Below are 15,847 nucleotides of genomic sequence, written 5' to 3' on the forward strand. Positions count from 1 at the left end.
ACCCAGTCATATGCACTTTTGAAGCAATTGTCAATTGTATTAATTAATGTAAACTTTGTTTATATGAGACAGTGTTGCAAAAAATCTGTTGCTTATAAAAGACAAATGTTTATTTTTCTCACTTAAAAACTCCATTCATGGGGCACCTGGGTGGTTCAGTCAGTTAGATGTCCGGCTTCGGCTCAAGTCATGATCTCAGGGTTCATGGATTCAAGCCCCGTGTTGGGCTCTGTGCTGACAGCCAGCTCAGAGCCTGAAGACTGTTTTGGATTCTGTCTTCCTCTCTCTCTGACCCTCCCCTGCACTCTCTCTCTCTCTCTCTCTCTCTCTCTCAGAAAAAAATAAAAAACATTGGAAAAAACCTCCATTCAGTGGAGGACTTATTCTATAGTATTGTCAAGGGCTCTAAATTCTTTTTTTTTTTTTTTTTTTTTTTTGGAGCACCCTTCCACAGATGTTGCCGTCACTCACATAAGCTAAAACACTTCTGCAGTACATCCTTTTTTTTTTTTTTTTTAAAAAAAGTAATGTTTATTTATTTTTGAGAGAGAGAGAGGGAGAGACAGAACATGAATAGGGGAGGAGCCAAGTGAGAGGGAGACAGAATCTGAAGCAGGTTCCAGGCTTTGAAATTTTAGCACAGAGCCTGACACAGGGCTTGAACTCACAAACTGTTAGTTCATGACTTGAACCTAAGTCAGCCACCCAGGTGCCCCACTATAAAACACTATTCTGTATAGAAAAAAGGCAAAGAAGTCAAAGTCAAGGGACAAATCCTATTTATTTAATGAGAAAACCCTGAAATTGAATAGATATAAAAATATCTTTTAACTTCCATCTTATTGGAGAAAATTTAGTCTTCTCACCATACCTACACGCTAGGGAGTGAAGGAAATGTTATCCTTTTTTGTGTGTGGATAATGATATACTCAGTATAAAATTAAAAAATCAAGATTTGTTACAATGAAAAGATATAAAGGGACTTTTTTGTTGGTGTTAATTTATTTCTGTGGCTATCCAAATATCCACACACTCATTTCTTATTCCTGATACAGACTCCTTTTATTCAGCAAGAAAATCTTAAATTAGCATAGTAACTAGAGGACCATGAAGACTGAAGAATGTTCAGCAAGTTCCAATGTGGACATTTGGTTTAGACAACTAAGAGACAAGTATTATGTTTATACAACTCATGCTGAAATACGGATTAAGAATAGGAACACTGTAATAAAAATTCATTTGGAAAAAGGAAGACAAAAAAGCATACTTGGACTTAGCCAAAGCATTTATCAAATGTCACTGGGTAGGACACAGCACTTTGGAAACAACTCTGTTATTTATTGTCTAATATGCATTCTGGCTCTGCCTCTGGGGAATTTTCCCTTGTGTAGATATGCCCCAGGTCACATTTAAAAGGAAATTGGAGAATATTCTCCTGGGAGGTTAGAACAGGTTTGGTCTATTGGAGGTTGTTTATTAGTTATAGATGCCTCTGGATATCAAGCTCTCCATTTCTTTGCCAATACAAGTACTTGGACAACTGGAAGTCCCCACCTCTTAAGTGTGTGCTGGGCAGAGCAACTTATTTCTAGAGGGTAAGAAAGTTGAGACTAGAAAAAGTAAGGACGCTGGAGAAAGCTGATATTTAAACACTCCTTTAGTCAGGTGATGAAAGACATCATCATCAGTGAAAAATTACGCTGACCATCTGTACTCTTCATGTGACATGAAGAAAACAGCACTTTACCTCTGTAATCTTTAACCCACAAACCCATAACCCCAGTCTGAGCAGGAGAAACACGTCAGACAAAACTAAACTGAAGAGTTTACCAAATATCTGGCCAAATATTTGCTCTTCAAAACGGTCAGGGTTATCACAAACAAGGAAGGACTGAGAAAGTGGCCACCCTCTGGAGGAACCTATAGTGATACTATGATTAAACGTACTAGGATAAACTTGATGGGGTACTAGAAGAGAAAGAACATGAGATTAAAAACTGTAAAGTAGTGGGAGCCAAACCAACGTCTAGCTCGGAGCAGCAGCCTCACCAGGGCCGCTGAGGGCTTTTCTGAGTCCAGGGTCACTCCCACCCGTCTACAGAAAGGGGAAGATCTTCACGAACCTCTTCAAGAACCTTTGTGGCAAAAAAGAAATGCGCGTTCTCATGGTGGGCCTGGATGCTGTGAGGAAGCCCACCATGCTATGCACCCTGAAGCTGGGTGGGATCCTGACCACCATCCCCACTGCAGGCTTCAGTGTGGAAACCATGGAGTAGAAGAACATCAGCCTCACGGAGCCAGCCTCTGTGGTGCCACTCCTTCCAGGGCACACATGGTCTCGTCTTTGGTGGTCAACAGCAACGACAGAAGCCTTGTTAACCCGGCCCGTGAGTTACTCATGAGGATGCTGGTGAAGGGCGAGCTCAGGGATGCCTTCCTGCCGGTCTCTGAGAACAAGCAAGGCCTCCCCAATGCCGTGAACCTGGCACAGACGACAGACAAGCTGGTGTGCACTCAGCAGCATTGCATGAACGGCTACCAGCTGGCCACCTGTGCCAGCAACGCCCACGGGCTCTGTTAGGGACCTGACTGGCTCTCCAATCCTCTCCGGAACCGGAAGTGAGCTGTGCTCCTCCCTTTCCCTTTCGCTGATTTACTTCCTTCCACCCTGCTTTCCTCTGCAGTGGCGCGAGCGCCGGAAGCTGCCTCCATGGTGGGTCAGTGCCCCGCACCCCGCTGTAGATGTGCAAGTGCAGCCTGCAGCCGGGTTTTATTGAATGCAAATAGTTATTGTTGCCAACTAGGCAGTTTCTGGCACTCCTATGTAATATTACTCAGTTTTTTGTTTTTGTTTTTTAATTGTAAAAAGAGAATCAACCCACTGTTGGGGACTGGGAAGGGATGTTAAGCACGCGAGGATCTCCAGGAGTCGCTGTGTGGGACCAGCCTGGTGCTCCTCCTCTGGGGTCCGTTCTGTGTGCTCACAATAGGGTCCCTGAGATTCGTTGTGTTTTCCGTCATCCCTCATCCCCTAGCTTGTGCTTATACTTGTGCTCACATAGCCGCCTGGGAGATGGGCTGGGGGCTGCGGCCACTGCTCCCAGATCCCTGATCTTTCACTGCCCCCAGCCTCCCTGGGGCTGCCTGCATCCTGGAGCCTCAGCCCCTCAGCCCCCATCTATATGTGCTTTTATTCTTTCAGCCTCGGGGGTCAGATATGCCATCGAAAGGACGACCTCTACTTTTTTCTTCTGTACTTTTATAAACATGAAGGAGCTGGAGCTGTTCAACTGTAGCTTTGGGGAAATCCTCAGAACTGGTTTCTGTGATACCCTGGAACCTCTTATAGCTTTCAGTGCACGAAGAGTAATCAATGGTTTTATATACTTGTTTTAAGTTTCCATTGAGACAAATAAGCACTATAATTATAGCTACTAGAATAAAATCTCTTAACTGTTTTTTAAAAATTCAAAATCTTAAGAAAGTACTCTAGATAAAAAATATACCAATAATATTTTATTAGCTATGACACATGTACCACATTAATATGAGATATGGACAACAGGGAAGAGTGAGTACAGGGTAGAGGGGAACTCTCTCTATTCTGCTTGCAACTTTTCTATAAATCCAAAATAAGGCTAAAATAAAATTGATTAAAAAATTTAGTAGTGTCTTGCCCATCTGTTTCCAATCATCTCCATTTGTGAATGATGATTTCCAAATATTCCCTCTAACCATGATTTAAACCCACAATATTTGGCACTTAATTTAATGTTGTCTGCTCTCTCTCTTATTCTTCATCCCTCTTGCCCTACAACAAAATAATGGAAGATGTTTTGCCTTCCTAGACGAGGTTTGGCTGTTCTTCTGCTAGACACCTTAGACAACTACCCACTACTGATAATTTAAATTAAATTCTAGACTTAGTGTTTTAAACCACATAACTACCGTGTATTATAGATCCAGAAATCTGTGAAGACAGCTTGTCTGTATTTGCCCCTTCACCCAAAACTATTTTCCAAATTTCAACTGACAATCATGATTGTTACTTGTCTTCCTCAATGCGGAGAATACCAAGAGATTGAAGACCCTAAGATCTATATCTATATATTCCTGTAGTGTGAGGACTCTAGTTCTATCAGGAAATTGAGTCATTTTGACAGGATATAGGATTCTTAACAGAATGTAAACGGACAGCTACAATTTTAATTTAGGAAAAATGCTTTCTTAGAATTTTTTTCTTGGAAAACACCTAACACATTTTTAAAAATATTAGAATTGGCCAATATTGGCCAATATTGCTTTCATGGTCAGGTCACTCATATATCTAGTGATCTTACTGGAAAAATAGAGAATATATGCTCAAGCTCCAAAATCCCAGATGGTAGCTTAATTCCTTTTTCTGAAAGTCAGGATGTGTCAAAATGTGTGTAAAAATGTGATGATTTGATTTGCGTTTCCATCTTGAACACCATTAGCAAGTGCTCTTTTGTATTAGGTGGGAAAAGACCAGCAATTACGTTGTTGAAGCCAGAGCAGAGGTTTAGAACCTGGGTCTGTAGATTATTGACTAGAGGGTGGAAAGGGAAATGATTCATCCAGAATTAAATCTTGTGGATGCACAATTCTGACTACTACATACCTTTTGTTTATATTGTGGTCTATTTATTTGAGGCTGAAGCAAAACCTGTAAATAAAGTTGCCTTTTGTTAGAATCTTTTCCTACTCTTCCTTATTTCTTTAATTTTTATTGAAATGTCATGTGTTCTACTGCTGATAGCGTTCAAAGTAACCCTGGTTTCCTCTTATGTTCACAGCCTTAATTTGGTCCAGCATTCAAACCTACCATCTGGGACTTTGGTAAATCTTGTGGGAAAGGCAAACTGTGGCAATTCCACAAAGATCCTGTAGTGTTATCGTCATGATTGGCACATGAATGAATTCCAGTGATTGACATGTGACTGAATGTTGGGCAGTGAGAAATGGGGGCAAGTGTGCAGTGGTCAGAAGTCTTCTTGGCATAGGCATTTAGCTCCTAATTCAAGAAATGCAAGGAAGTGACAGTTCTTACTGTTGGTTATTGGTGTGTGATGTGATGCCTGATGCTGCTACAACCACCTTGTGACCATGAGAGACTAACCAATGCTCCCATAATCTTAGCATAAAAAGATTAAAATAAGCCAAGAGCTACTGAACTGCCTCCTTCCAAATTGCTGCTGTTTAACATAACAAATTTCTTTAATGCTTAAGTCATTTTGATTTAGATACTTCTTGAGAGTGAAAGTATTTTGTATCGTACTAATTACTGAAAAAAATTTGGTACACTGTGAAATACATAAAGTTTACCAAATTGTAACTATATCTAATACGAGTCTGCTCTAATGCAGTTGGTTTTAAAGAAGGTAGCTATTTTTTAAGACTACATATAGAAGTGGGCGTCTTAGTATTTACTCATTTGATAAATTTAAAATATTCTTTATTTACGTTTAAGTATCTACGTGTGTTTTGTTTAATTTAAAACTAATATAATCAAATTAAAATCCCTATATTCATATCATTAATGTGGCAAGAACAAGTAAATCTCTTTTTTCCTTTAAGCATTTTTTTTCTACTTTATAAGGGGAGGGGAGACATCTGAAGGATACTGTATTCTAAATCTCTGCATAGTACCTTTAAATTTTTAGTTTATTTTGTCTCAAATTATATTCACACATTTTTCATATGCATTTGGTAAGTTTTAAAATTGATTCTTACTCTTAACTTTATGTAAATTATCTGTGTGATCAGATACTAATAAAATAGAAGATGACAATACAGTCCTTAAAGAATAGTCAGTATTGAATAATAACACTAGAGAATTATGCTACTATATGTGACAGTCATAAATTATATCACCAATTATGTGATAAGTATATTATTTTCTCTAACCCATATAAAGAGATTAAAATTTCTCATCACCAGAACTAAGACTTACCTTTCACTAAAATGTACTTTTCTTTATTCATTGAAACTTTAACTTTATGAGAAACACACTAAAATAGTTTTGACAGAGTAATGATACTATAGACCGTTGTGTGATATTTCTATCCATGCAAATTATTTACTCATATGTTGCTACATTTATTTTGTACGTTTCCTTTCTGGTCATCATTCATTTTGTATCTTAAATCATTTTGTATGCCAAGTCTTAATCCACAGATCGTACCTTAATTATTTTGATTGTGTGTCTTGATAACATCCTTTGTGAATTTAATTTTATGAATACATGAATAATTATTTCTCTCTTAATATCTACATGAGTGATGAGATTTTATCTGTTTATAAACATCTTCTTGTTAGCCTAGAATAAGAATTCACTTCAAAACTAATACATATCCTAATGATCGAAATGGTTCTAATATCAAAAAGCTTTTGCCTACAAAATTATGCAAAATCTGAGACTATTTTTATGTGAAATACAGTTTAGCTCATTTTGAATTTTGGTCTGAGACAAGGTTTGCACAATCTCACGGATGAGCCCTTTCCAGAGATGTTAATACATAAAATAAGAATATGTTTTATTTTTCCAGATCAAGGCACAATCCTGCTGATCAAAATGTGGGGCTATATTGAGTTCAATCTATGATCTTTCAGCCTAATGTTTCATACAGCAATTTTTATTGTAACTTTATTTTACATAAACTGTAACTGCTTAGAATGGGTCTCACATATGAAAACCTGAATTAAAAATCTTATGGTTTTCCTTAGTCAAAAGTCTCACTCCCCCACCCCCTCCCCCACCCAAAATATCTCATCCACTTACAAAAATGTGTTTGAAATAGTTTCTATTAACTCTGATTTTAGAAATTTGGTGAGACAAAGACCGGATTTCTAATTTTTTAAAATGTGGTTTTAGGTATTAATTATATCCCTTCTTGTTGTTTACTTTTTCTCTCAAACTTTTTAGATTTTCAACCAAGGTCATCATCTTCACCCTTAAATCTCAACTCTGTCTTCTTTTCAACACAATAATTCCACTAAATAGCTTTTTTTAACGGTAGAAATTGTGGTTTGAGAGATAGGTTGATATGAGTATATGAATGGATAAAAATACTGTATTTTTAATTGTAGAACTATAGTGGTTATTTATTATGTCTTCACTAAATATATCTAAGTTTTATATCAATCACAGTGAGAATTGTGATTCCCCAATAGAATTGCAGTTTTGACAATATACTTTTATTCTGTGTTTTATCTGTATTTTATATACTTTGAAAATATAATATTGGATGCATAACAGTTTGAAATGACTTTAAAATCTGGCATTTTGACTTCAGTTTGATATGTTTTAATACTTTTTCACCAGTTTGTTTTATCTTTTTTCCTTTTTGCCTCACATTTATGATGTTTTTAATCACTTGGAGTACACACAAAGACTAAATACTTTATTTTGGAATTGGTTTTGTCTTCATTTAATGTCACCTGAGGTAAAGGAAAACCCAGAAGAAGCTTGAAGTTAATTTCAGTGGTAAAATGTATTTTTAATACAAAGAAGAAAAATAAATCTATATATGTTAAAATAGGACAAGAGTTTAAAAAATGATTTTAAGTCTGATTTCATATTACCAGTCCAAAAGACATAGAAATAATTATAAATTGCTGAGAAATAGTTTATGCTCAAGCACGTGCTTTAATCATGTAAAAAGAGTTAATATATCAAAATGTGATTTACTTTGCAACATTGAAGTCCAGAAGAAATTGTAAAAATTGAATAAGCATTAGTATAATCATAACAAGTACCATTTATCAAGTACTAAAACAAAGACTTAGTGCTCAGTACTTTGCATGCATTCTCTCCTTTACTCTTCATCACAACTCCAGGGTTATACACTGTTATTCCCAGTTTTGAATTTACAGATGAACCATCTGAAGTTTCTATACATTCAGTAAATTGTCCACATCACAGACAGAAAGTGCCCAAGTCTTTCTGTGAAGCAAATGACCTAAATAGCAGGAAAATTGTAGCATATTGAAAGAGGTTGAAGTTGAAACTATTTTTCTGAAGCAAAAATATAACTTTTTTAAAGTATATAATCCTATTCTGCAGCACAATGCTTCATTTTTTTGTATAGTACTATAATAAAGATATCAATATTCTAAAAAGCAGCTGCTAGCTAAGCTTTTAAAATTATATTGTAAAATTTTAAAAGAGATTATTTTTGTTGTTTTATAAATATCCTCCTCAATCTATAGGGAAGGTATGCTTTTCAGGCTATCTATCATCTATCTATCTACCTTTCTATCTATCTGTCTATCTATCTATGTATGTGTCAAAATGTATTCTACTTCTTCCTGGAATCTTCATGAGAGAATAAGCTGAGTCCTACAATTACCTTGAAATGTCATAAATGTTTCTAACACTCTAGCATGGTGTTTTTGAACACCACTAACTCTACTTAGCTTGAGGTCAAGTGCTATACAGTGTAAAAACTGATGACTTAAAAATGAAATAAACATAATATTTCAGAGCAAAGATCAATGCATTTACTCAGGAAAGTTCTGAGCTTTCCATATTTTAGTAATGATAAGTTTTTGATCTAGACTTTTAACATCTCAAACCTTCTTTCCTCACCCCCCGCCCCCTGCTATAATCATAAAACTGTCTCCACATTCTGCACAGAGTTCTTGTAAAGGTCAAATGAAATCAGGGTAAATGTTCTAAAAACTGCCAAGTGATATATAGAGAACAAGAATTAGGATATTATTGTTAATAAAGTAACCATTTACAGGAATTTTCCATTTATAGTCTCCTCTACTGTCTCTCTGATGGAATGTTTTGCTTTAGCCACTTAAACTATGTCTGCCGTAGATAGCCTCTACCGTCTTGACTTTTTTTTTTTCTGATGCCAAAATGATAAAAATCCTGCTCACTACTTGTTAAAAATAATGGAAAATAACCCAACCTGCCAATCCTGACTTTATGTCCCATAAGGTTCCTGTATGAAGATACAGCACCTGTCATACTATCTCCCCAATAGAAATCTCACTAAAAATTTTGGTGATTTCAGTATTAATATTAAAAACCCTTTTAATCTCTAACCCCAGAACTGCTTTAATGCTTCAACTCCAATGATCTTGACTTTCAGCCAGTCACTCTGTGGCCAAGCCCTAGTCTTGTTTTCTCCAGCAGCCATACCTCCTCCTTCATATCAACTTCAACCGTTCCATTCTCCAACCACTGTCTCCTGTCTTTTCACTTTCACCCTTTATTATCACAGAGTTCCAACAATATCTTTTTTAAAATTTTTTTCATCTGAAAATGGTAGGTCAATCTATTGACCTAGAGCTGGTATTCACCACCAATCATCTCTTGTATTTTCTTTATTGCCTGACTTGGTTTCAGTATATTTACTCTACTGCATGAACTTGCAATTTCCTTCTCAGCTCCTTTTTCCCATTCTGCATTTTTCTACTTTAGAAAGATTTCTAATCTTAATTAAATCTGATTTTCTACTTGTTCTGTTGTTGCATCTGAGCCACTCAAAGTGGCTGGTGGAAAACACATACCCTTATTGACTGATCTTACTTTTAACTCATGGCCAGTAACCCCAATTTTCTTCCTGCTCAAGAGCCTAGTTAATGTTCTTCATCTATGTATAATCCAATTCTAACCTCAAGGACTATATAACATCTTGTCTTTCTTCTCAAAAACCTATTTAAAAAACTGGGGAAGGGGGTGCCTGGGTGACTCAGATGGGTGAGGGTCTGACTTCAGCTCAGGTCATGATCTCATGGTTCATGGCTTCGAATTCCACGAATAGCTCTGTGTTGTCAGCTCAGAGCCTGGAGCCTGCCTCAGATTCTGAGTCCCCTCCTCTCTCTACCCCTCCCCTGCTCATGCTCTGTCTCTCTGTCTGTCTGTCTGTCTGTCTTTCAAAAATAAACATTAAATATTTAAAAAAATAAATAACTGGAAAAGTATAATAAATCAGACATAAAACATAAAAAAAATTCTAGATTCTATTTCCCCATCTACCTGCATTTGTACTCACATTCTGGTTTTCCTTTTGGTTTAAGTTCCTTCTTATCTGTATTACTAAGACCAAAGATCAAATCCTACCCTTTTGCAATGAAATTATCCTCTCTCAAACTATCTTGTTGCATATTTTCTTTGTATTTCTTTACCAGTTAAATTTATTATTAGTTAAAATTGAATGCAGAATATATTTTTAAATGTTTTCAACTACACATCCTTCTATCACCAACCACACTGCTCTCCTGTCTCTACAGTAAAACTCTCCCAAGAGCTGTCTGCATTTAAAATTTTTTTTAAATGTTTCATTTATTTCTGAGAGAGAGAGAGAGAGAGAGAGAGGCAGCATTAGCAGAGGAGGGTCAGAGAAAGAGGGAGACACAGAATCGGAAGCAGGCCCCAGGCTCTGAGCTGTCAGCACAGAGCCTGACGCCAGGCTGGAACCCACGAACCATGAGATCATGACCTGAGCTGAAGTCGGACGCTTAACCGACTGAGCCACCCAGACGCCCCTGGATCTCTCCTTTTCTAGAAACAGATTCTCCACCTAGTATCCAAAACCTATGCCCTCCTAATTCTCCTCTAATCTTACCTTTCAGCCACTTTTTGTTTATTCCTTTCTTTCCTAGATTTTGAGCACTTCATTTTTTTTTTGGTCCATATCTCCTATCTGAAACCTACCATATCAAAACATGCCCTTCCCTGCTTCTGGATCATCACAATCTTAGCATATCTGAATCTGCATTTTTGTTTTCATTCTCCTCTGAACTTACTTCTCCTTCAAATGTCCCCATTTCAAGAAATAACAACTCCATTCTTCTTGTTATTCCTACCAGGACCTTGGACTCATCATGGACTCACCTCTTTCTCCTTCCTCACATATTAGTAGCAAAAACTAAATGACTACTGTGTGATTACACAGTTCTAGCTGCTATGTACACATAAAGGCACACACATATTAACAATGATCTTCTACAATAACTAAGGTAGGGAACATAAGTATTCATTTTTTATAGACAAGGCATTGTACTAAGTTTAAGAAACACTTGGCTATAAAACATAAAACCCCCAGTTTTAGAATTTAAACCAAAGTAGTCTGTCTCCAGCGAATATGCTCTTAAGTCTGTCTTAGTCTGTTTTGCTTTTGAAATATAGCCAAGATCTGACTCAATCAGTTCTCAAGGTCTTCAGTTTACTGACTTGCTCTAAGGAATCACCGTCTAATTCTCGTGTTGCAACGTGCTGCTAATTACTCTCCAGGTTCCTACTCTTACTCTCTATTGGTCAAATTCAAAATGATATGCATTTTTAATATATCCAGATAATATCATATCTCTCAGTTCAAACCCCTAGAGTTCCCTCTCATGTCTCTCTCTCACTCTCTAAAAAAAAAAAAAACAAAAAAAACAACAACAAGAAAAAAAAGAAAAACAAAAAAAACCCAAAAAACAAAAAACAAACAAAACAAACAAACAAAAAAAACCACCCCACAATCTTTATCCTACAGGCATTGGTAAATCTGTTCCTCACCACTCTGTCTTTCCTTTCTGACTTCACACCCTATGACTCTCCCCCTCTCTAGACTCTAGGCCTTCTTGCCAAGTTCACTCTTGACTTGGTGTATTTGCATTTGCTATTCTTTCTGGCTGGAATGCCTTTCTCTAGGCACTTGCTTGTCTTTCTCTCTCCCCTCCATCAGGTCTGTTCAAACATCACTTTATTAGAGAAGCTCTCTCTGATCACCCCATAGAAAAATAACACCAATCTCTCTCTGCTCATTATTTGGCTTTGTTTTTTTCCTTAGCTGAGTGTTGTGTTACGTCAGGTGAATTTTCATTTTTTTACATGTTTTCATTAGGATAAAATACATTTTATTCCTTCAAAAGTACCAGATATTTGTAGGTGCTCTACGAATACTGTTTTGAATAAATTCATGTTCACGTGCATATACTGCAAGTATACTAAATTGCCCAGATGGTTTTGTAAATAGGCTAAAATTTAAATTAAGCAAAAATCACATGCTGTGTCTTCTTTGAGACAGAAATTGATGACATTAGGTGCTTATTTAAGTGAAAAAATATTGTCACACATTATAGGATAATTTGATGTGAACTTTTCTGGAACTGGTTCACCATATTCTTTTTTAAAAAAAATTTTTTTTTTTTTAATTTCTAGGGGAGAGAGAGAGCAAGCGTGAGCAGGGGAGGATCAGAGAGAGAGGGAGTCACAGACTGAAACAGGCTCCAGGCTCTGAGCTGGCAGTCAGCACAGAGCCCGACGCGGGGCTCGAACCCACGAACCGCGAGATCATGACCTAGGCGAAAGTCGGACGCTTAACCGACTAAGCCACCCAGGCGCCCCTGGTTCACCATATTCTATCCAAAGATAGTGGCAGAAAGGAATAACTAGTCCATATCCATAACAAGTCTGGAATTAGACAACTTCCTAATTACCGAAAGCTGATTTACTGGATCTCCTGCTAAGTTTATTTGAAAGTCTCCAGACACATTTCAAAAAGTTTGGCATATACCCCTGGTTGGTTGCATTAATTTGTTCTCTGTCTTCTTAAATTAGTTGTCTCCCAAGTGAGGTGTATGTATTTTCACAGGAGGTGAGCAAGATAAATCATCAGGGCTCAAGGAGAAAACATTTCAATAAATGATATTTAAACATAGAGGAATAAAGTAATTATATTAATATATATATATAATGTGGAAGAATAAGGCTCTTCTCATTCTGTCCTAACAATAGATAGAGGATCAGCCTGCAGGGTATAAAACATTCTTTGAGAGAAAGGGTGAGAGTTCAACCAGAAGGGATTTACCTTGACAAATTTCCCTATTTTTCCCCTGAACAGGTTGTTATGGGTTGTGGCATACTTATTTCGGGTTCAGTAATTTTCTGGACAGTCTTCTCTAGTTGCAACAAAACTAAATCTGAACTGGACAAGCCGCTGAGAAAATCTCGCTACAAAGAACCTTGAATCAAAGATACTGCAAGCAGTACAAGCGCCGAGCGACAAGAAATAGCGGAGTGTGTGCTTTTCTTAGAATATAAGCACCTTGTCAGCAATAACAGGATAAAAACAGTGCCAGTATAATCCGGTTTAAAAGATGACACACATTGAAATGGTCTGAAAACAATTGGAAAAGTGCAGTCAATTCCCATCTAAGTGTGTATTATGCCTTGAGATAATGGTTAATGATACTGTTAAACTACCATTGTGAACAAAGCTGTTAGGAACCAAGTACTAGGAAGTGTCAAGTTTTACTGAGCAATAAATATCAGTAATTGATTGCATTGGGAGTTTTTGTGTGTCAGTAAGGAATGATATAAATTAAAGTATCAAGTCATGTAGTATAATTGCTTGTTTATATTATTCTCTTAAAACTTATGTTTTTTTAACTTTCAATTTTGTGGGGTTTTTTTACCAATATACATGCATATATATCAGTGTATCAGTAAAAGTATATAAAGTATAAACAAACAGTGTACATTTATTAGGAGCATAAACTCAAAAATTTTGATAATAGAGGTACATTTTAATCAAATGGTTTGGCAATAACTGTCTCAGGATATGAATGGCTCATAATCTACACATATTTATACAAATCTAAAACCACTAATGGAATTTGTTTATTCAAGCAGTTGGTTAATTTGATAAATATTTAAAATCCATTAAACAGACTGGCATCATGTAGAAAAAGAACATGATTGTATGAATGCTATAAAGTCCTGTATTCAAAAATGAGAATTTTGATAACGTTTTAGCTAGTTTTTCTCACAACATGTAGTTAAATGAGGCTAATTCATCATATCACACAGACATGAGATTAGGTCTCCCTGTATGAAAAAAAGACTTTCTAAAAAATAAGAAAAGTAAAAGCAGGTAATAATTGATAGTAACAGGTTAATAAATTAAAAAAAAAAACAGTTGCACATGCATAAATAAACTTATATTGACTTGCAACTCCAAAAAGCTTGTTTCTGTATGATAGATTGGTAAATTTAACATATACACACTATATAATTGACACTATATGTCATTGAACTTTAAATATTTTAAATACATATACTTATATTATTATGAATTATAATTGTTCCTGATTAATAGAAAATACAAAAAAATGTACAGAAATGCAATTGGATCTCTGAGGTATTACTAATCTTATTATTTGAATGTATGATATATATTAAATTTGTAAAATATAATAGTGCAGTTTTTATGTCTGTACATGCTAATGATTCATATTTGTTTTTAAATATAAAAATATTTTATAAATGCAAGGAAACCAGCTAAGTTCTGCATTCCACTTAGAGCTACATATTCAAAATTAATTTAAAATGTGGTTTTGAGAAATAATCTGTTCTTACATGCTTATTATTTAAAATTCAGAGGTATATTGAAAAGAATCCAAGAAATTGCCACAAGAATAGTAAATCATGCTGTGACACATTTTAAGTTGTATTTCCTTAAAATAAAGTCCTTAAATTTCCTAATTAGAATCAATATGTTTATTGTGATTTTTGGTAATTTAAAGTGAAAAGAATAAAACAGAGCTATTGTACCTTAGAATAATCAAACTTGTCTCAAAGTCTTAGAGAAATTGTTACACCATGCTAGTATATATAATATTCAAATTCTTGTTTTAATTCTTCAGCTGGAAAACATTGATTAACATTTTATTTGCAAGGGCATCTGTGTGGCTCAGTTGGTTAAGTATCTGACTCTTGATTTCAGCTCAGGTCATGATCTCATGGTTTGTGAGTGTGAGCCCCACATTGGGTTCTGCACTAAGAGTATGGTGCCTGCCCAGGATCCTCTCTCTGCCTTTCTCTCTGCCTCTCCATCTCAGTCAAAATAAATAAATAAACTTAAAAAAATAAAAAAAGAACATTTTATTTGCAAACTGTAGTTTTTATTTGAAGTTTGGAGAGTATATGTTAAGAAGACTTTCCCAACGTTGGTGAAAAGAGTCTCCCGAGCATTTATATAATTTTATTAAATCCACTTAAATTTTTTCTCCTCAAATACAGAAAGTAAAAAGTAAAAGAATCAAAAAAGAAGAGGAGAGGAAAAAGAAACTACCAATCTAAAAGAAAGTTCAAAACAAAGAAATACACAATAGTCCTGTTTTCAACTCCCAGTCTCAATTGGTATTTTAATTAAATATGAGGTAGTCAAGTAGGGTAGTCAAATAAATGTAAGATAATGAAAGATGAAGTGCTCTCAATATGATCATCTTCAATTTAGTGTGCAAATAACAAAGTGAGCTAACTGATGGCAAACCCAAATGCAAAACAGTTCGAGCATTAATATTTATCACGTTCAAGGGAAGTTCACACTTGGAGTAATATCTAAGTAGGGTGAAATTTGTTAATACCTTAAACATACAAACTGCATTTCTGTAAAAATGTTTGCACTATCTAATAATCAAGAGTAATTATAATTCACATGGTTGTAAGCATTTGACCCTTAAAGGAAACTTCTTAGTCAAAAGGCTATTCCTTACTTTGTACAACATTTATTAGGTCATGGCACCTTCCACATCTAAAATGTTAGTTAAATGGGTCAATTTTACCTCCAAATTATCTGTCGCCGTAATCCTGCCTATCTTTCCTATATGTAGTGTACTGTAGTTCCTTTTAGGTGAGATTATATGATTTCTCAACTTTCTAATAAATACCCTCCTTTATTTTTAATCATGTGTTAAAACCAACCACCACTGACACAAAATTTTTTTCCTTAAATATAAAGCAGCTACCGGCATTCACTGTTTAAAATAAGAAAAAGCACCAGATAGTAAGCCAATAAGCATGTCAGAACAAACTCCT

General features: G+C 35.7%; 1 protein-coding gene across 1 annotated transcript; it reads left to right on the plus strand.

The window, feature by feature from the left end:
* The first annotated feature begins 938 nt into the window (after positions 1–938).
* LOC120242963 (ADP-ribosylation factor 3-like) lies at positions 939–2,823 on the plus strand. The gene has a single exon (XM_039248945.1). It carries the CDS (start codon positions 2,204–2,206, stop codon positions 2,579–2,581), a length of 378 nt encoding a protein of 125 aa, XP_039104876.1. The 5' UTR covers positions 939–2,203; the 3' UTR covers positions 2,582–2,823.
* Positions 2,824–15,847: the final 13,024 nt, after the last annotated feature.

This window comes from Hyaena hyaena, unplaced genomic scaffold (assembly GCF_003009895.1).
Source record: "Hyaena hyaena isolate Hyena2069 unplaced genomic scaffold, ASM300989v1 scaffold_323, whole genome shotgun sequence".
In the NCBI taxonomy this organism is placed as follows: Eukaryota; Metazoa; Chordata; class Mammalia; order Carnivora; family Hyaenidae; genus Hyaena; species Hyaena hyaena.

Bases quoted from the DNA above. Each gene is read 5' to 3' on its own strand.
- LOC120242963 (XM_039248945.1), top strand. From the start codon at position 2,204: ATGCACCCTGAAGCTGGGTGGGATCCTGACCACCATCCCCACTGCAGG.